The sequence below is a fragment of the Akebia trifoliata genome, chromosome 2 (assembly GCF_017979445.1).
Source record: "Akebia trifoliata isolate Shusen 1 chromosome 2, ASM1797944v1, whole genome shotgun sequence".
Lineage (NCBI taxonomy): Eukaryota > Viridiplantae > Streptophyta > Magnoliopsida > Ranunculales > Lardizabalaceae > Akebia > Akebia trifoliata.
Genome location: NC_141376.1, coordinates 1637580 through 1659945, shown reverse-complemented (window position 1 = coordinate 1659945; position 22366 = coordinate 1637580). Strand labels below are relative to the sequence as shown.

General features: G+C 34.5%; 1 protein-coding gene across 3 annotated transcripts; it reads left to right on the top strand.

Moving 5' to 3' along the window:
- Positions 1-3828: 3828 nt before the first annotated feature.
- Positions 3829-20542, top strand: LOC147408653 (serine/threonine-protein kinase STY46-like). Of its 3 annotated transcripts, XM_086420277.1 has the most exons (16): positions 3832-4370; positions 4854-4968; positions 6547-6644; positions 6810-6926; positions 9662-9716; positions 11056-11166; positions 13154-13204; positions 15374-15549; positions 15648-15755; positions 15990-16063; positions 16177-16352; positions 17393-17488; positions 19539-19619; positions 19771-19824; positions 19943-20077; positions 20158-20542. In XM_086420277.1, the coding sequence occupies exons 1-16, from the start codon at positions 4177-4179 to the stop codon at positions 20233-20235; spliced, it is 1719 nt and encodes a 572-aa protein (XP_086276403.1). In that variant the 5' UTR covers positions 3832-4176; the 3' UTR covers positions 20236-20542. The 3 variants fall into 3 exon arrangements, 1 of the variants encoding a protein (XP_086276403.1); XR_015171156.1 differs by lacking the exon at positions 20158-20542 and having other exon boundaries at positions 3829-4370; positions 19526-19619; positions 19943-20028; XR_015171157.1 differs by lacking the exons at positions 19943-20077; positions 20158-20542 and having other exon boundaries at positions 3829-4370; positions 19513-19619; positions 19771-19826.
- Positions 20543-22366: the final 1824 nt, after the last annotated feature.

Below are 22366 nucleotides of genomic sequence, written 5' to 3'. Positions count from 1 at the left end.
TAAACACAAATGCTGGAATGACAAGAAAAGGACACAAGGTGACACAAATAACATGATGATGCATATATAATCGTAGATATTTTTTATTTGTACCTCATAAAAAAGCATCTACGATTATGTATGCACCACCAAGTCATTGTCTCAACCCAGCACGACTCTAATTTAAAATAGGATTTGGATAAGATCTAATGTCTGTTTCTGTTCCAGCGAACATAGTGTACCGAGCAACAAATCCGTCAACGTTACTGAGAACCTGTATAGCTGGCACTTTTCATCTTCTCGTATATATCCAACTCTTCGCCACCACCAAAAACCATATTTGCCACGTTGAATTCCACGTCAGCAATGTGGATAAGTCCTAATTAGTGGGAAGATTTATAAGTACGACCAAAGTCAAAAGTCCAAAGCGATTTATTCGAAAACGATGCGCAAAAGTCCAAAGCGATTTATAACTAGACAACATGTCCGAGGAAACCGCCACGTACGGACATTTATCCATTCTCTCACATTGAAAGACTTTCGTAGGTCCGTTTGTTGTTTTAAAACGGAACCCGTTTTAAGTATAAATCTTAGAAATATGACGCCCAAAAGATGAGGGAGGAGGTCTAGTCATTGGCTTTCCCTAGGCCCTAGCTACTACATGCATACATTAATTATATAATCCCCACGTTTAACATGAGAAAGCTTGTAGGAGATAAAAGGACTTTCAAACAAATGGCATGTCGACCTCATTTTACACAAGAAGTCTGATTGAAAGGAAAAAAAAAAACATATATAACCTTGATTTATAAAAAAAAATATTCATCTTCAAACTCTAAATCTCTCTGAAGATAATTTTTTTTAATCTATTCAAACATACATGTCACCAACACATCATTGATTGATCGGGATTAATGTTATTTTACAACACAGAAAAAGACAATAATTAGACTATGGAGAGAGACCCATATGTCCACACTCCAATTCAAATGAAATATCACAATGTTTTTAGTCATTGCACATGTACATTTTCATCCATGAGGACCAATTTAATATAACAACAACGAAGTCCAACCCCAAATATTTGGAGTCAATTAAGAGCAAGGTCAATGAACGGAAAATATCTCAATCCCTCTCATCACACATTTCTTGTAATCTTAACCAACCTGCCCTGAATTTCTACATTTATGAGTGTTGCTTATTTGTATATGTAGGAGTTCTATTACGTATTGTATTTGTTTGAGATATTGAAAGAACAAATTCAATACATTTTAAGGGATTTGAATGGTTTAGTTGAGACAATAATATTGCAAAAGAACAATTAATGCAAGTAAAGTGCTCACACATATTATGATTATTGCACTTTATTGAAGTATTGGGATCATTTTTATGTGTCAATTTTTCTATGTAATGATTGTGTTAATTTTTAACCCATGTGTCTTTAGGATTTATGTTCATTCTTCACCACATATTATACTTTCATCAGGGGCGGAACTAGGATTTTGCCCATGTGAGGCCAATCAAGAGTAAATTGTTTTGGGACAGTTAAGAGTGAAAAAATATATATTTGGGCAAGTAAGAGTGAGTGTTTATTTTTTTTTTTTTATTTATTTATTATTTTTTTTTTTTGTGTTTCTGTGGAAACAATAGCAACATATTTTTTTATCCATCCCTTAACAATAACTCATTAATTTATGTACTTTGAAAATATTTGTGGGAACAAGAGTGTCTTTAGGATTTATGTTCATTCTTCACTACATATTATGCTTTCATTAGAGGCGGAATTAGGATTTTGCCCATGTAAGGCCAACCAAGAGTAAATTGTTTTGGGCAGTTAAAGTGAAAATATATATTTGGGCAAGTAAGAGTGAGTGTTTATTTTTTTATTTTTATTTTTTATTTATTTTTTTTGGTATTTGTGTGGAGACAATAGCAACATATTTTTTTATCTATCCCTTAACAATAACTCATTAATTTATATACTTTGAAAATATTTGTGGGAACAAGGGTGTCTTTAGGATTTATGTTCATTCTTCACTACATATTATGCTTTCATTAGGGGCAAAACTAGGATTTTGCCCATGTGAAGCCAACCAAGAGTAAATTGTTTTGGGACAGTTAAGAGTGAAAAAATATATATTTGGGCAAGTAAGAGTTAGTGTTTATTTTTATTTTTTTTTTTTTTTTTTTGGTGTTTGTGTGGAGACAATAGCAACATATTTTTTTATCCATCCCTTAACAATAACTCACTAATTTATATACTTTGAAAATATTTGTGGGAAGAGTGTCTTTCGGATTTATGTTCATTCTTCACTACATATTATGCTTTCATTAGGGGCGGAATTAGGATTTTGCCCATGTGAGGCCAACCAAGAGTAAATTGTTTTGGGGCAGTTAAGAGTGAAAAAATATATATTTGAGCAAGTAAGAGTGAGTGTTTATTTTTTTTATTTTTTTATTTATTTATTTTTTTTGGTATTTGTGTGGAGACAATAGCAACATATTTTTTTATCTATCCCTTAACAATAACTCATTAATTTATATACTTTGAAAATATTTGTGGGAACAAGGGTGTCTTTAGGATTTATGTTCATTCTTCACTACATATCATGCTTTCATTAGGGGCGGAACTAGGATTTTGCCCATGTGAGGCCAACCAAGAGTAAATTGTTTTGGGGCAGTTAAGAGTGAAAAAATATATATTTGGGCAAGTAAGAGTGAGTGTTTATTTTTTTTATTTTTTTTATTTTTTTTATTTATTTATTTTTTTTGGTATTTGTGTGGAGACAATAGCAACATATTTTTTTATCTATCCCTTAACAATAACTCATTAATTTATATACTTTGAAAATATTTGTGGGAACAAGGGTGTCTTTAGGATTTATGTTCATTCTTCACTACATATCATGCTTTCATTAGGGGCGGAACTAGGATTTTGCCCATGTGAGGCCAACCAAGAGTAAATTGTTTTGGGGCAGTTAAGAGTGAAAAAATATATATTTGGGCAAGTAAGAGTGAGTGTTTATTTTTTATTTTTGTTTTGGTGTTTGTGTGGAGATAATGGCAACATATTTTTTTATCCATCCCTTAACGATAACTCATTAATTTATATACTTTGAAAATATTTGTGGGGAACAAGAGCCATAGGCCCTACTGTAAATCTGCTCCTAACTTTAACCTACAAGTCCTTGAAGGATAACTCTCAATGTGATCTATTTTTAAGTCATGCCCTCCCCATTCGGGATGATGACTAGCTTATACCACTGTTATAAGCTCTAATCGAGACTATATTTCTTAACTACGAACACACACGTTTCTTATTCTCCACTCCCATCCTCAAGACATGTATGCAACGTGATTCCCATATTTTCTTTCAATTACAAATTTCAAAATAAACCATATATGCTCATAATCATTACGCATTTTTATGCATATAATATGCAATTTTCATATCTTTCTATATTGCTTTATATTCATTTTTAGAAGTATAGATATCTCGATCCGTAATCATGATGTTGCTATAATGCTATCCGTCCCTCTCCTTTTCCCTCCTCAAGTGTGCATCATCGAAAAAACAAAAAAAAAAAGAAGTAGTTTTATTATATTTTTATCTAATATTTTATAATAAAATAATATATTTTATAATTGTTAGTGACCATATTTTGATTTACATTGTCACGAATGTATACTTTTGAGTGGGTAAGATGGGAGTTCAGAGAAAGAAGAATGCGTATTGGATAAGGAGGGGGTGGGATATGGCGCAGTCAAGAACTTGGAGACTATTAAAATGAAATTAATTATTTAAATTAATTAAATAATATAATACTTACAAAACATCATACTAAGCAAAGCTACCAGGCCTCGGTAGAATCCACATCGACAGAAGCGGATGGGTGCGCACTGCGCCACATAGCACTCATATCGCCGCTGTTTTTTTTTCCTTTCTTTCTCGCGCAAAGGCCAAGGCCAAGGCCAACAGAGTAATATAAATAAAGCAAGCAAATAGAAGCTCCAACTTCTCTTCTTTCATCGCTTCGTCTTAATAATCTATCTTATTAATCTATTTTGTTATTCGAATCACGACGAGAGATCATCTTCGTCCCTTTTTCTTGTTTCTTCGTTTTCGAAGATTTCTTCGTCTCCTTCTCTCTTGCGCTCTCTTTGTATATTTGTTCTGGTTTGTGATTGAGGTCTTTAATGGCGATGGATGATAACGAGAGTTGTAGCAGTAGAGCTATGGATTCGTCGCCTACGCATCCTAGGCAGCAAAGACAGAAGCTCGAGGTTTTCAATGAGGTCCTTCGTAGACTGAAAGATTTGAATGTTGCAGAGGCGAATCTTCCTGGTTTCGATGATGAACTCTGGTCTCATTTTTGTCGACTCCCAACTAGGTAATCAAACCCTATATGTCATCTTCATTCATTTATTCGTTCGATTTCTTTTTTCCTTTTTGTAATTTTGTTCTTTAAATGTTGTTATAGTCGTATCAATCTCGTTATTGCTCGATCAAGATATTTAAATCTGTTGTTGGATTAACTTTTTTATTTTTTTGCTTTTCTGATGGCCTTTTGGTCATTTTCTCTCTGATAATTAATTCGTTGTTCATGATCGTAAATTTTATGAACGTTTGATGTATTTATATCAATTGAAGTTGCTAGAAATTTTATTTGGATTTAGGTTTTGTGTTTTGAACGATACAAGTTCACTCTTTTCTTCTTCATTGTCCCATTTGTGTCTAGATTTGATTGTCTCCCAGTTTCGAGTTTAATAATTTGTATAGTATCATGGTATGGTACAGTGGCGGAAAAAAAAAAGAATTTTTTTTCCTGTTTATTTAATTATTTTGTTTCCGGATCTGATTTGATGCATTAAAGGTATGCGTTGGATGTGAATGTGGAGAGGGCTGAAGATGTTCTCACACACAAGAGATTACTGCAACTGGCACATAATCCAGCTAGTAGACCTGCATTCGAAGTCCGCCTTGTGCAGGTAAACACGATTGGATTTATTCGATTTGCACTTAAGTAACATTCTTTGATGTCCTACATGTTATGTATCTCGATTGATATGTATCTGGACCACTCGATTGATAGTGGTCTAGTTTCATACTCTTCATAGCTTCTGCGTTTTGATGATGTAGAAATGTATAACCACATATTGGCCAGTGATGCCATGTTATTATGAATTTGGAGCCAAGATCTTTGCTTTCTAGATAGGCATTGTTATCTTGAGTGTTTTATATTTGTTCTGCATCTGTGCTTTTCCCATGCAGTCCAGAAGGTTTTTGCTACCTGATTAGGTTTAGAATGGAATGAATGTCAGTTTTATTACCTTGGCACATATGTTATCTTGTTTCAAAAACTTCTAATCAGGATGCAACTCTTTAGCCCTCAAGTGGTAATAATAAATAGAAATATTTGAGTCCCTATTCCTAGAAATTGGAATCTATGCTGGTTAGGTTTTTGAATTAAAAGAGATTTTTCAAGGTGTTTATTGGTATATGTTACCCATATACAGAAATATTGATACAGTATGAATGCGATATTTACACAGTACATCACCAATTTTGAAGTGTACAGGCAACATAGATGGTGAAAATATTACTACTTTCGTCGTCAACTTTGTCAATTATCCTGCTAGAAGTTCTTTTAATATGTGCCTTCTTTCTAGAGGTCATGTTCTAAAATCTTGATTACGGGGATGGCGTTCCACGCACTGAAGATCAAGTACTTTTCATACACTTTGTCTGACTCAGAAATCTCATTTATATGAATTTTAGTTTATTTAGACTGATAAATGCGTGTATTAGCCAATTCGCCTTATCCAAACAATACTCTGCTTATATGTCCTTTCTTATCAACACAGAAATGCTTCATCTGTGTTTCATACACAGCTGACAGAATAAAAGTGATTCGCACTGTACTTGTTCAGCAATTAAAAAAATGCTTTAGCTTATCCTTGTTATCTTAAATGCTTTAAGCCTTTGACAGTAAATTATTATGGACATGGAGATAAATGACTCCTTGATGAAGAAAATGCATATATGATAAGTCAAAATACACATATGAATTGTAGTAGTAGGCTTTGTTGTGTCAAAACTGATTATCCATTTTGTGGCCCAGACACGGACTAGGCCCTTAGAGGCCAGCCAACATTTAGAAAAAGTCCCCACATATTGCTCTGATTTCTTATTGCTGGTCCAACAGACATGACCATGATGGTTCAATGTCTAGTTTCTCCAAAGTCAAAACACCGCTTCACCGGCATTAGCATTGAGTCCAATTCATCTTGCATAAAATTGCCCTGGAGGAATATATTGGAAATTTTCACCTCTTCCTTTTTGGTACCAAGTTTTCTTCTTTTATCTATACTTGGATGTCATAAATGCTACACCTGACTTTACTACTGCATGTTTTGTTATATATCATTTTCCAGCTTCCTTTACTTCTCTCTCTCTTTTTTTCCTTCTTTTCCTTTAACTGTTATTTTGGTCGTATGGTAAGTGGTATAGTTTTGTAACTTATATGCTTGGCCAAATGCATTATGGCTGTTCTCTTTCTTGTGCAGGTTCCCTCTGTCTCTGATGGTATCTCAATTGATTCTTTTCTTCCAAACTCTCCAAGAGAAGATGATGCTCAAAGTCCTAATTATCCATGCAGACAGAGGTATATTTTCCTTGTAGTGCATCTTTCATCAATTTCAGAACCCGTTTCTGTATATGCAATTTATTCATACATATTCCTGCTTTCTTTTTTGATGTTTGTTTCTCCTTTTCGTCCCTATATTTCATTTTTTCTGTTATAACGACTATATTGTTCTCAACTCTTCAGCATTCATCCACCACCTGCCTTTGGTTCATCACCTAATCTCGAAGGCCTTGCACTTGAAGCAAACAAATCGCTTGTTCAAGATGATAGCACTGTGAATGCCAACCTAGCATTTGCCCGGTAAATATAATATCTGAAATTTAGCTCATGCTCATGACTTTTTCGGCAGAAGGGGTTCAAGGTTTATTTAGGAATCATTCTCTTCCCTTTTTTCCTTAATTTCACTGATCTTTTGTTCTGATATTGTGTTTCTGTATTGTATCTTTCTTTTAATATTTCTAAGTGTCTTGCATCTTCAGTGTTCGTGAAACTTGTAGATAGATTATCCATGATTTCATTGGCTTGATGGTAGTAGATAATCACTGAAAAAGAATAATATGCAAATATTTAATGGAAAATATGTCAAGTACTTTTGTTATGACTTATAATTAACAAATTTTGAAGATAGTTGTGGAGGGTCTTTCTGTCAATTTGATACCTCAAGATACACAGCACCTCACTCCAATATTATGACAGGATTTTCATCGACCCCCGGAAATTCTTACACTTTTTGGTTGTTATGTCTTGGCGTAAAGTCCATCAACCCCCATAAATTCCTAGTTCTAGGGAACTGGTGCATCCTTAATTTCAGATGACTTCGATTATAATTTTAGACGGAATGTGTTGCTAGTTACCAAACACGATATTCTCCATTTACCCTCTTTGGATCCCATCCCCATATCGATTGGCTCATGCAACGTGATCCTCCCTAGGTAGCAGATGCCCATTTGTCTTCTAGCTCCCTAGTGAGGGGAACCCATCCTTTCCAGCGTAGTTGGACGCCTGACCTAAAACTTAAATATATATATATATATATATATACAACGTGTTTTGTCCTATATGGGCTAAAAGTTTCGGAATGAGCTGATTTTCTGTGAGGATGATCTCTATGGTGAGAGGATCATCCTCACAAAAAATCATCCCATTCTGTAATTGGTAGCCCCATTTTACAAGTTGAAGAATCGTGGACCGTTCATTTTTACCGTTAGTTTGTAACAACTTTTCATAGGGTTAGAAGTTTTAGAATCAGCTGATTTTTTGTGAGGATGATCTCCTCACCATAGAGATCATCCTCACAAAAAATCAGTCCATTCCGAAACCTTTTTGCCATATAGGACAAAACATTGTCTAGAATGTTGTTTACGGAACGCTACCCTATATATATTGCATGATTTTATTTTAAAAATTTGCAGATAAATCATGCAACTTTCTTTAGTTTGCCAAGTGATTCATTTTTTACAAAATATATTTAACTTAATGTTAGGTTCATTGACATTTGTTAGGTCGACATCTAAAATGATACACTCATAGGGCCCATGGGGAGATGAGTCAAATGATTTATTTATTTATTTTTGAGGATGCCATCCTTGAAATTTCTAAATTGTCGATTGTCTGTAATTGTTCAACAATTAAACCACTTCTCGTAAGGGTAGAAATATTTGTTGATTTTTTGGGAGGATGATCTTTTTACCATGGGATCATTTTCTTTAAAGAAAAAAAAAACTCAGTCATTGATTCATCTTATGTGGGTTCTATGAGCATGTCATTCTAGACTTCAATGGATCATGATCCCTATTTTATACTATCATTTTTCTTTTTCTCCTTTTTTTTAGATAGGCAACTTTTTCTCCTTTCATTTGCATCAAATCCTTCGCCAATCCTTGAAAAATTGAAGAAAAACAGAGGGAAAAAAAGGAGAAATTCTATTGATCCATGGAGGTTATTGGGTTTGATTGACCATCTTTTTGTGATCTCATGACATTTCATGCTCCATCAACCTAATTGACTATAATGGAAACAACATTCCGGTAGATTTTTTAAGTGTTGAAGATATCTCTACCAAGTGATACTTTTGATGCTATGTAATATAGGGTTTCTTGTGCAATGTGCTTTCAACAACGAGATCAACAGATGAAATACTGTATACAATTCTGTAAGAATTCGTTTGTTGGAAGCATAAATTATCAATGGAAATGTTTTTCAGTTAAGAGAAGACTGATCCAATTGTGATGAAACACACTTCTATACTGACTTGGGGTGCTTGTTGACCTTGGCACTTGAAGCAGTCAGCTGCCAGAGGTCCAGATTGTTGTTTCATAGGATTGCCTTATTTAACTTTTCACTAAAGGATGAGCTGTGCTACTTCTTTTTAACTAGGGGCATATGATTCTCGTTATGATTGTGTAAGTGATGCCATATTTAGAGAGAAGTTATGTGGCGATGCTACTTTTTTCGTTTTCTTTATCATGTTAGTTTTTAATGGATTTTCATTGTGGATATAGCAAATTAATATGGTGCAAGAAGTGACAACTCATGAGAGATTGATAAGTCTGATACAATAATCTGATTCAATTATGTTACCATGAATGCCAAGACTCCAATTAATCTTTATTATAATGAAAAGAGAAATGCTAATAACTTTTTTAGATATTGAAAGTGAATAATTCTTTATTTGCTGTGAATGCCAAATAATTTTTCTCCTGGGAACTGTTCATAACCAATTAAAATGTTTAATATTACTGGATTTGTACATAGGGAACAGTGGTCTCTATTTAATAAAAATTTACTACCATTCTAGAAAATAAAGGTTTATCTTATTCACCATTTTCTGGAAAGCTGTTAGAACACATGGATTGACCGTATCTCCGATACTTCGTTTTCCAGTGATTGCTGTTGCAGCTGCTTTTCGAAAATATTACTTATCAGTTGATTACTGGGAGTTTATTATAGTTCCTAATTCCTATAAAATAACTAGCACTACTCTCACATTTATATACTCTGAAATTCATGTTTCCTTATGATTGATAATCATGTAGGCCCATGCATGAAATAACCTTTTCAACAGATGACAAGCCAAAACTTCTTAGTCAGGTAATTGATTGGTTTGTATACTCTTTTACACTTTTTTCAGTAACATTGTGGTATTCTACTAGGGTATTAGAAGAGCTGTACAAAAAAGGGAAAATCATTCCAAAAAATAAAGAGGCATTAAATAACCATTGGGAGAATAAACAATATTGCCTCTGTGATTAATGGACTCCAATGTGGGTCGACCCTCCCCTGCCCTGAGATTCTTTTATGTTGGCCACTCAACCAATATTATCTACATAGAATGTCAAACCTCCTGAGTTAATTGGCCATACCCATGAAAAGAATTTCTTTGGTGTTCTTTCTGCACTCCCCAACAAAAAAGAGTAGGGAAGCATCCTCCAAAGGTTCTTGCCTCTAAAGCCAAATGGATCATTCCTCCAACTACAAAAAACTATCCCAATTTCATTTTGGAAGACATTTTAAAGTTTAAGCAGGGAAAGAAATAAATACCATGCCTTCCACTCCTTGCATATCATGCATGTATTCCAAATCAGCAACATATTGTTGTTTAGTTGATCAACGGTTAGAATTGTTTTTAGTAATATTTGTCCTGCCAGAAACTTTCACTGCAGAGGAATCGGGTTACCCTATGTAATCTCAACCCGGAGATTCCCACTATGAGATGATAGAATGACATCACGGAACAATCTTCACTGTATCTGCTTTCCAACAACGGAATCCTCTTTGTTGAAAGGAATGTGAACTTCTTCAGGATGATTTAGAGGGATAACAACTTTTATTGCAGAACCACTTATCATGAAAGTACAAGATATTTTGAAAATCTTACAAGATGTTTCTTGAGAGATTATTAAGGCAATTGAGCTCGAGCCCATGTGTTAGGGCAACCAAAACTCTACTTGCCCAGGTTGCTTAAAGGAAAATTCTAGTTTCCAATGAGCCACTGAGATAGTTTCATGTGGGAAGAGAAATAAAGATCACTCAGGCAACTGATTCCCCATCTTTCATTTTCATCTTTGTTTTTTGAAAAATAAAGTTGATTCCCTAGGTTGCACGTCTTTCTCTTCCCACATGCCTCTTAATGATGATGGACCAGAGAAAAGTCCTCACTTGAATGAAAACAATAAAAAATGAGGGGAATGGAAAAAAATTGTTTTCTGTCATTCACTTAATAGTGTAGATATTCATTTTCTTTGACATTTAATATCTAGCACAATATATTAGATGCGTAGTCCTGTCAACCTTTGTGAGAAATGTCTGTTACTTCACGTGCAAGTTTTGATACTAGTCTCTTTTTGTTCTTAATAAAGATTGTACTTGTCATTTTATGTTAATAAGTCTTTTCATCTTCATGATTGAGTCATCTATGTTGAACTTCCAGTTGACTTCATTACTTGCTGAGCTCGGTCTGAACATCCAAGAGGCACATGCTTTTTCTACAACGGATGGGTACTCCTTGGATGTCTTTGTTGTTGAAGGTTGGCCTTATGAGGTATTTCCCACTTTTCCATTCAATTATGAAATCAATGACTTGGTAGTCTTGAGAAAAGCATTCAAAATTAATCTGTTGCATATCATCAAGAGAAGTCTAGGTTATATATTGTTTTCTCGTTATTGATTTCATTGAAACGGGAAATTACCCATTTGTGTCATTTATCTTGGTTTCCACTTCTTACTGTATTTTTTTAGGACAAGTTACTGGATTGAATTCTGAATGTATTTATGTGGTCGAGTAATTTATTTACTTGTTTTAATACCAAGGTGCTAGTTGAAATGGTGTAGTTCGTGCGAGAAGTTCATTCCCATTTATTTTATTGAGTATTATTTGACAATTCAGTGTTTGACACTTGATGCAAGGCTTTTCCAATTGCCTTACACCTTTATACATTTTTTAATGCCTTGTAACAGATTTGTGCACCTCACATGCATATTCGTTCGGCTGAAGTTTTAGGTTGCTTCTTTTAAAAATACTCAATTTGTTTCCATCTTTCATTTTCTACCTAACTTTTTTTCCCCTTCTGATCGAGAACCCTTAGTTAGAAAAATAATAAGCTATTCTAGTTTAAATTAGTGCAACATAAACATCTCTTCCCTAGGGTAAAAATAGACCCAGTCTTTTTATTCCCACTATAAAAACATTATTTGAAAACTATGAGCCCTTTCATATTTGGATGTCAAAACTTCCTCCTTTCCTTTCCATTTTTTTTTTCTTCTTTATCTTTTAATTCTGGAACTAGCCTCTTCTTCTTCTTTTTCTTTTTTCTTTTTCCTTCTAAAACTCATTTTCCCCAAAGTTGAAGATGGTAAGTTGTTCTTGGGGATTGCCCTTAAATAATCCATGGTCACTTTGTATATTGAGCAGGATGGGAATTTTTGAAATTTTGATATGTCAGTGGTGTTGTTGAGAGGATTTTCTAGATTGGCCTTCTGTTCAGGGAAACCACCCATAGTCGTAGTTCCGTATTTGTTTTACCAAACTCTCTAAAGGAGAATTGATGAAGCACGGTCTACTGTGAAATTTGCTTGTTTTCTGTTTGAGTACTACTATAGATGATGTGCATCTTTCATTAACTCTGCGGAGGCACTTGAAAACTATAATATATTGATAGTTATGGATTGAAGTTTCATGAATATACCTTTGAATATAATTTAGGTCTTGATTTTTTTTCCCTGAAAAACGGATTAAGAGAAGATGCATAATATTTCAAACGGTTGAAAGTGTGGAATATATGGAGTGAAGAAAACGGAACATGTTACGAAAACAATAGAAGAAAAACCTTCGATGATTCTTCTAGTTTGTTTTCTTCTCAATTTATTGGTGCATTCAGGTTCATAAAAATAAAAAAAAAATCTGAGGTTTGCAGTATGTCATCTATGTAAGGCTGTTAAGTTTTGTTCATCTATTTGTAGATTGCTGTTTGTCATGATTTTGTTCCTGGTTCTTGCTGAGTTTAGTCCCACATAGGACACAAATTACCTTGTCTCTCTCCTTATGAACTCCTGGGCCTTTCCACTCTTTGCCAATTGGTTTTGAGTTGGACCCTCAAATTTATTATGGTATCAAAGCCAGGTTCTGATGCTGGGACATGTGGGTTATGCGCCCACCTCACTTCTGCTATGTCACTCTGATACCATGATAAATTTGGGGGTCCAACTCAAAACCAATTGGCAATGAGTGGAGAGGCCCAAGAGTTTATAAGGAGAGATACAAGGTAATTTGTGTCCGATGTGGGACTAAACTCAACAGTTCTCTGTCATTTTGTTAGTATTTAATGTATACTTGCTGTCATTTAGGAAAGTGATAGTGTTTTCAGTTCAAAATCAAGAAGAAACACTAATAAGTTCCAATTTTGAGATTCTCTTAAATTTTAATATCTTTGCAGGGATAACCTTTTAGGCATAAAGTCTTAAATCTTTCCTTTTTTCCCTTTTGGCTCATTACAAACTTTTTGATTTGCATGCTTTTTGGAAATTTTTAGGAAACCAAGCAGCTTAGACATGTACTGGAAAAGGAAATGAGACAGATTGAGGTAATTTTGTCTTTCCTCTTCACGATTATCCTTTTCTATGGTTTCAGATTTATGCGAAGTGAGATTGATATTATTAACCATGACTTATGCTATGATGGTGCTATAATTGTTGAACCTCCCATGTTGAGCTTTTCAGTATCTCCTCATGCTGACACTAAAGAAAGATTGAGAGCTTTGTTGGTTGTTTTCTATAAATAGTTGCTGAAATTATACATACAGAAGTTTCTTTTAGCTAATATAATTTATTGTACTGGTTAACTGGAATCTTAAATGCATGGCCAACATTTCTGTTGATTATGCAATTGCAGTGGTGTGCTTTATTGAGGGGGTGGGTGTGTTGGTATGTCTGCAAGTTGCACCAAAGTGCTGTTGCATTAAGCTATATGTGCACATACATTTATGTGAGAGCACGTCGTTTAAACAAAATATATCTGTAAAACTATAGTCCAACTTAACAAGAGTGCTTCACTTTACGTAAAAGTGCAAAGCAAACAGTATGTTTTGGATGTAAACTTCTCTTAGCCCTCATTCTGTGGTGTCCTTCTCAAGATTAAAATTATGGGTCTTGTTCTGCGTCCCAGTAAGCTGATGGAATGAGACAGTTCAACTGAGACAGACTGAGACATTGGAAATAAAATGATACATGCAAATTCAGACAAACATTGCATCGTGCTTTTTACTGTTTAAGCTAAAAGTATGTTGCTATATTTTAAAGATTTTGTAACAGACGCATATACCATACATAGAAAGTTTATTTTTTGTTATATCAGGATTCTGTTACAAGATTTTGCACACCCCAGGTACTATCTTAGTAAACAGAGCAAGATGTCTCTGTTGATATGGAACAATACTTTTAATCATGTTACTGCAAAACATGCAATTTCTAAAGCATGAGGTTTATCCTGTAACACTAAAGTGATAATATGCATAGGGCATGCCCAAAAACATATCCACTTATCCCACATTTTCCAACATACATACTTATAAGCAGATGCATTAATAGAGTAAATTGTAATCTAATGCGTATTTTTCGTAGGGCAACATTGATAGCATGTTAAAGGCTTGAAGCATTTAAAATGTTTTGGTCTGTTTGATGTTCTTCATATTTTGTGTTTATGTATTTTGTTTTTGTATGAACTAGAGAAAGGAAAATTAAGTACTTAGGTCATGCTAGATGCGCAAAGGACGAAATGGTGAGAACACAAGTGTGTTTCTCATTATCATTGCTCTGAATCAACCTTGAGTCTGAATATATTTATTCTACATATAGACGAAGTAACTTCTCATATCCAAGAGTAGGTCCCATTCCGATTGTATCTTATTTGCAAACAGTGTAGTGTTAATTGATGAGACTAGAAGTGGAATCAACGTAAAGTTAGAACTCTGGAGAGCTACTTTGGAGTCAAAGGTCTTTAGGTTATATTATCCACAAGGCTGGAGAGGTCATAGAGGGTACTATTGTCTATGGAATTAGAACTCGATGGTGAGTGGAGGTATGCTTTTGGTGTGCTATGTGACCAACTTACCCCAGTCAAATTAAAAGGAAAATTTTATAAGAGGATAATATAACTGCCTAATGTTATATGGAGTTGAGTATTGTACAATCAAGAAATAATATGTTCATAGGTTGAGTGTAGCAGAGATGAGTGATAAACTAAGGTAATGTCGATCACGAGGGTTTGGTCATGTGCAAAAAAAGGCCCAGATTGCAACCTCTGAAAGAATGTGCAAGTTGAACATTTTAAAAAAGTGATAGGGAAACCTAAAAGAACGTTGATTGAGTTAGTGAGAGTGGATATGAAAACACTTGAATTAATGAAAGACATGGCTTCAAACAAAATTGAATGGAGGAATAAGATTTGTCATACTGAGCACAAAATTTTGGGAGTAGGCTTTCGTGATAATGGTGATGATTTCTCGGTATCATGTCTCTTGTATGTCGAATAAATTGTTTTTATAGATTAGAATCTTGTAATCATGTTGGAACCTGGACGGTTTACAATACACTCTTACCACACTTCCATCATCTCAGTTCAGAGGAATTTAGTTCAGCTTTCTATTATTGAACTTGTGTCTGAGTGTCTTTTGTTCTCCCCTCTCCCCTCTCCCCTCCTTTCATTTTCCTTGCAATGCTCCTGTTTGTAAGTCTTATGTTGAAGTGCATTGCAGAAGAAATCTTGGTCAAAAGTTCATTCATTGTCTTCTGTCGGCTGTCATGGACAAAGTGAGGTCAAACCCATTGTTGATCATGTAACAATACCTACTGATGGGACTGATGTTTGGGAAATTGATATCGGGCTGTTAAAATTTGAAAACAAAGTTGCTTCGGGGTCATATGGAGATTTGTAAGTTTCTTCATATTTTTTATCCATGTTCTGATTGTGTACGAGTACTTTTTTCTTCTCTTTTGACTGAATCTTGCACCCATATTCTGATTGTTAAGGTATAAAGGTACCTATTGTAGCCAGGATGTGGCCATTAAAGTCCTGAAGCCTGAGCGTGTAAATGCAGATATGCAGCAGGAGTTTGCCCAGGAAGTCTATATTATGAGGTTTGTTAATTTAATATGCTTCAATTTGTGATTGACATTAGTTGGCCTTACTCAAATTTGTTCTCTAGAAGTAGTTATAGAGATAGATATGCTTCACTGAAGTAGTGCTTGCCCAAGTAAAATACTCATGTTTTAATAGTATTCTATTTGCTAAATAAAAGAAATCTGAATCCTACTTAACTCATGGATTTCTTCTTGCTTTTCGTGTTCCAATTCTCTTCTTTGCCCTTGCAGGAAAGTTCGTCACAAGAATGTTGTGCAATTCATTGGTGCATGCACCAGACCTCCTAGCTTGTGCATTGTAACAGGTGATATTATCAATTTAAGTATCTTTTTTTTAAGGTATAAGTATCTTGGTGTGTTTGTGTTTACGTTGTTTTTCATGATCACTAACTTCACATTGAGTATTATTTTTTATCAGAATTTATGTCCGGTGGAAGTGTGTACGATTTCCTACATAAGCAAAAGGGAGTATTTAAACTTCCAACGTTGCTGAAAGTAGCAATAGACGTTTCCAAGGGAATGAACTACTTGCACCAAAATAATATAATCCACAGGGACTTGAAAGCTGCCAATCTTCTCATGGATGAAAATGAAGTAAGGGATTCCAGTACTTGCACATGCTAGATTGTCATTTCTTTCACTATTTTTTATCCTCTTGTTATGTTGTATATGAAGTGCATTTTACGATCCTAGATTCCTAGTAATATTATGTTGAAACTTGAAGGTGCCACCTCGATGAGGTGGTAAATTCTGTGTGTGGTAACATCACAGACCTGAGATTGAAACACCACCTTCACAATTAAACCTATAACAAAAAGTCAAACTCAACTTATTAAATCTTAATTTACCATTTTGCCCTCGTATTGTGTATGAAATATCCTTAATATAATTACATTATATCCTATACTCTTCTCATGTTGCCATTTCTATGTAGACTGCCAAGCACAGTTCTTGTGATCAGTTCATATTTCTTTTATCTGTAATCTGTTTATAGCACATTATTATGGAAGGTGAAATAGGGAAATTTATGATTTTGAAAATGACCTACGTAAGTTAGTGGTTTGTGGGTTTACGTTACTTTTTCTTTCTGGTAGTTATCCACATCAGAGGCTCTTTTCAGGTTGGTTCGACATCCTTTGTGATGTTATGTCAATGTCTATTCACTTCTGGATAACTGGAACATAACTTTATGAAAGCTGATCTTTTTCCGTTGTGATTACGTTCATTAATATGTGAAAAAGGAAAATTATATACCAGTCTCACACAGTTTGAAATTTTTTCTTATTTTCTGTTCTTTTTAGTTAACAAGTTACAACTGTTATAGTTAACTATTTCAACAAGAGTAGTTAGGCTTAAATATGTGAAGGTTGGTTGAAACTGGATATGGCTGATCTTAGCTGATTTTTCATTTAAAAAGATCATTATTTGCTTGCTATTTAGAAATGCTTTCTTTCTTATGTTATTTAATTATCTTATTGAACTTGCATGTCACGTCCTTGTGATATATAACTTCATATTTGAAGTATTGGAATCATTGTGCTTAATCTATTTATGGTTTTATCATTCTAAGGTGATTTGTGGTTATATACTTCCATTTTTCTAAAATAACCCCAAGGCTTGTGCTTGTGCTTTAGGTTGTTAAAGTTGCTGATTTTGGAGTTGCCAGGGTGCAAGCTCAATCAGGAGTGATGACTGCAGAAACTGGAACATATCGTTGGATGGCTCCTGAGGTAACCGCGTTATGCACAATACTTTTTGAATTCTTTGTCTTCTTATTTACTCCAGCTGTTTGCAAATCACAACCCTAATGGATCTTTGTTTAAATTTTCATATGGTGTTCTATGCCGACCAAATTATGGTTATTCTGTGCTCTATGTACCTTTTATTGATATCTCTGGCTTGTGATGCTTTGTGGTATTACTGTAGCTGACTCAAATCTTTGGGATAAAAGCTTTGTTGTTGTTTCCCTAAAAATGTAAACTGTCTGCTCTTGCAAAATGTTGGCAATTTTTTTTTTTTGATGAGTAAAAAATTAATTAAGATGGCAATGGAGGTCAAAAAGACCAACCAAACAAAGAAAACAGACCAAATATGGATATTTGCACCATTTAAAATCCTTTTACTTATAAGAAAAACATCTGTAGAGGATTAATGTTATATGAATTTACCGCTAAACAAAACTAATATGATTACCGAAGAAAATTTCCTACCCATGTATTGACCTTAATAACGTTTGTAAAGGATAATTTAGTGGGTTTGATTGATGAGCTGTTACTCTGCACTAGGGTCAAGAGCTACCTTTCTATCAGTTATGAATTTTCCATTATTGTCGGTTTATTTGTACACCATAAATTAATGATGTGAATCTAAAATAAGCTGCTTATATGTGTGCTTGTTACACACATTATATGAATTAAATTACCAATGTTAAATTTTACATCACCTTTTATTGAAGGATGAAAAAGTAATATATCCCTCATTGCAAATTATAGATCTGCTGAATGCAAAAGACTATTCTAACTTTGTGGATGTCCCATCCAAATCCTTTGTTATAATTGTCGAGTTTTTTTCTTGATAATCAACAATTATTTTTCTAAAGAAAAAGCTTATAGAACTGAGTCTGTTAAGCCTATTCACATTGCTTCTGATTAGTAGTGAATCAACAAAATAGTTAGCATGTGTGGAATAGAAGTATAATTACTTGAGTTTCCAAGGATCTTCAATGATTGTTGATGCCTATGGGATGAGACTAGAGAAGTCACCTACAATACCAATGGCCTTGAAACAGAAGAGTTGAGAATCTTGAGGCCTAATTTTCAAATATCATGGGGTACCGGATAAAGAAAGGGGTTGCAAAACTCTATAAATGACGATGGGTTCCAGTGCAGGTTGCATCAAATTTTCATCCCTTGCAATTTATCCCTAAATTCACAAAGCCTTTTGTTTCATAGTGATTTGACATCTGTCCAAGGGCCTTGCCTGTAGCTTTTCTCACAGCCATAGTCCAACAAGACCCTATAAATAATGTTCATTTGTTACCAGTGTGCAAACCATTATTAGACATTTCCTTTGTATGTATGAGTGATATTAGAGTCGTACACTTGGCCAAGAAAAGGGACATTGGAGGCAAACAAAACTTGATATTGTCCTGGTGGGTTTATAATGTTGCCTTTTGAAGGTATGTTTTCACAATCCGGGAAAAAAAAAATGGGCCTCTTCAAGTGAGTTCATTGGTTTTTCCTCTCTCAGAGTTTTGTAGAGGTGACTTGTACATGTAGTTTTTGGAAGGAGAACAAATGAAAGCATACTCTGGATATTTTATTCAAATTCCATGATATTATGGATGGATTTTATATTTTATCGAATAGAATAGTCTGAACTTCTTCGGCTTGAGGTACTTAAACTTCTCCAGCTTATTGACTTACATGGGAAATCCAAGTCGAGCTAGTACAAACACGTTTGCTTACAATGAAAATAATTTTTTGAACCAGGCGGTTCACAGAGTTATTGTTCATGGGCTGGTATAGGTTCACCATTTTGGTTTGTTTATATGGTCTAGCAGAATCCGGAAAGGAGATCTTAACATTTTGGTTTCTAAAGCCATTTGAAGTAGTTGTATTGCATACATTTAAACAAAAAGTTATCATATTTTCTGTTTTTAATTTTAAACTGGATGAGTGGATGAAATGGCATTGATTTTCAACACAACTGTCAAGAATTACGTTCCTTATAAATTGATCTTTTCTGGCATTAGCTTCTGACTACAGTTATGCATTGAAGGTCATAGAACACAAGCCATATGATCACAAAGCTGATGTTTTCAGTTTCGGAATCGTGTTGTGGGAGCTGCTAACAGGAAAGGTAATATCTTCTTGAAACTTAACCAGGTCCCTTAATTTTATAAAGTATGCTTACCTTTCCATTTCTATCAGACCAAGTTTCTCAAGGTCAATAACTTCTTTCAGCCCTATTTTTTATTTTTATTTGTAAATGTTTTATGATAAATTTCCAGCTTCCTTATGAGTACTTGACCCCATTACAAGCAGCGGTAGGCGTGGTTCAAAAGGTATTTATCTGTTTCACCATTTTCTTCTTTCTTGGTACTCTCAACTGCATTTATCAACTCTGATTACTAATTAATGCTTGTAAGTGACGAAATCACTAAGTTGGTACTTTCAATATAGAGCCTACGACCTACAATCCCCAAGCTCACTCATCCAAAACTTTCGGAACTGCTCTTGAGATGCTGGCAGCAAGACCCAACCTTGAGGCCAGACTTCTCTGAAATTATAGAGATCCTGCGACAAATATCCAAAGAGGTATGATAACATCATGGACTTATCGACATTTCGTTGACCTTGATATATTTATATAGTAGTTTCATAAATTCTTGAAACAGGTTGCTGATGAGGGAGAGGATCAGCACAAGGAGAAATTAGGCCGATTCCTTTCAGTTCTCAGACGTGCTCATCACTGATAAGGGTGAGAGGATGCTGTCAATACTTTTAATGTCTGCTAATCGCGTGGGCCATTTCCCACTCTGTTTTATGTTCGTGTATAGTATTTGGTTTTGATGGCCCGCTCGTGTGTAATCTTTGTTTTGGGTATAACTGTTCTTTTGTTTTATTTTTTTCCTTGGAAATTTACTTGCTCACCCCACTCAAAAATGCCACATGGCATGCATTTTGGCCACCACCCTCTTTGTTGGGTTCGTTTATCTTTGGCCATCAAATACCAGCATTTCTCTCATCATGAGATTTTAAATCCATTAAGATGTCATACAAGCTCGAAGTTGAAAAAAGAAAAGAAAAGAAAGTACAATCATTTATCAGCTTAATTTTGATTTGTAGATTTGTAGGTTCAGCTGAAGTGTAAATCAACCCAAGAGAGTAAAGGCCAAGGGGAAAACACTTCTGTTTAACAGGGGTGGCTTTAGAGTGCGGGCTATGGGGGCACTTGCCCTCACAAAAGTTTTCAAATTTTATGGATTAATGTGCGATTGCGACAGATTTTAGCGGCAGATAAAGAAATCTGTCATTATTGCCCCCACAAAAAAAATTTCCACTCTTTGTTGCCCTCACAACTATTTTTTTCTCTTAATTTTCCCCACAATTTTTTTTCCTGCTCTTGGCTCCCCCCAACATAAGCAAAATCCTGGCTCCGGCCGTCTGTACTCCGCTTTTTAGGTCTTTTTGGAATAAAATTTCCCCCATGGGCCCTGTGATCGCCCTAGTAACTTTCATCTTGGCTTGTTGTCCCACTCTTTGTTGTTCCACATAGCAACAAATCAGTGTGATTAGTGATTTCTGGCCTTTGATTATGAATGATGAAAAAACTTATATCTAGCAATTTTAATTTCATAAGCAGGTGAACCAAAAACTTGATTAATGGGCCAATAATGCATGCAGTATAGTTTAATGTTTTAATCCGTACCGAATATCATGTTATATTTAATTTCAATCTGTCCAAGCGTTAAAAGAAAAATCAATTTCAATCTACATTGGTTTAAGTTACTTTATGGTCACATTATGGAATAAGAAGAGGAAAACAATAATATTTTATTTTATAGATTCAATTGCCCCTGTTCCCATAACCAAAAGTCTAACGCTTCTTGACTACCCTTTAGAAGATGACTTCCATAGGCACACTAAATATTAATCATAACTCCAATTCATGAAATTACATAAAATACATCAATATTGGATACTGACACACCATTTCAAATGAGAACTGCTGTTTTATGATTGATAATGAGAGCTAATGTCAGCTAATCAAAAGTTTCTTATATCACCAACATAACTTACAATTTAAGAACTATTAATCAATTTATTGTTAATGTGTTGATACTTCATATCGTTGAAGGGATGCTCCATGAAATATGTGGTGAGGGGACTGATGAATTCTATGTGGAATCACTCTTTTTTAACATTGAAATCAAGCACACACACAAAAAAAAAAAAAGCTGGGAAAAGATAAGAGGAAACTAGGAAAGCATCATAACCCAATCCATTGAGGTCAACCTTTGATCCAATTGTTGAGATCAATGATTCAAAATGTCGAGGTTGACCTTTTTACAATTGTTGATCTCAACATTTGGATAAGAAAGGAAGTAGAGTAGTCGTAAAATCTTCAAATTTGAATGATGAAGGATTTTGAGTGATACATTTCTAAGATATTCATTTTAATTTTTTGTTGGGAAGGAGGAGCACGGGTTGGCAGTCAACAACCCATTGTTCATTTAAGATAGTCTCTCTATTAGACTGGAACTGTGTTTCACATAATAGAATCTAGAGTCGTGTTGGAGTAACATTGTGGGGGGGGGACATCACAGGGGAACAATGTTACTTCAGCATTATCGTAGAAGAATCTAATGTGGTCCCATTTTTGTGAAGGAAAATGTCTAGAACTAATTTTATTACATTGATGTGCGGGTTACTCATCACATGAAAAATTGTCGAATCAATTATAAAATGTAAAAAAAATTTGTTAGATTTGACAATCACGTAACAAGTAACAATGCTTTCAAATAGATCAGAAATTACATTAGATTCAGAAGTCCTAAACCTATATATGATAAAAAATCCAATAAAAAAAAAATCCATAGGGTC

Coding starts and splice junctions, on each gene's coding strand:
- LOC147408653 (XM_086420277.1), top strand. CDS start 4,177: ATGGCGATGGATGATAACGAGAGTTGTAGCAGTAGAGCTATGGATTCG. Junction 17,489..19,538: donor ATCGTTGGATGGCTCCTGAG/GTAACCGCGTTA, acceptor TATGCATTGAAG/GTCATAGAACACAAGCCATA. Junction 19,825..19,942: donor CGGTAGGCGTGGTTCAAAAG/GTATTTATCTGT, acceptor CTTTCAATATAG/AGCCTACGACCTACAATCCC.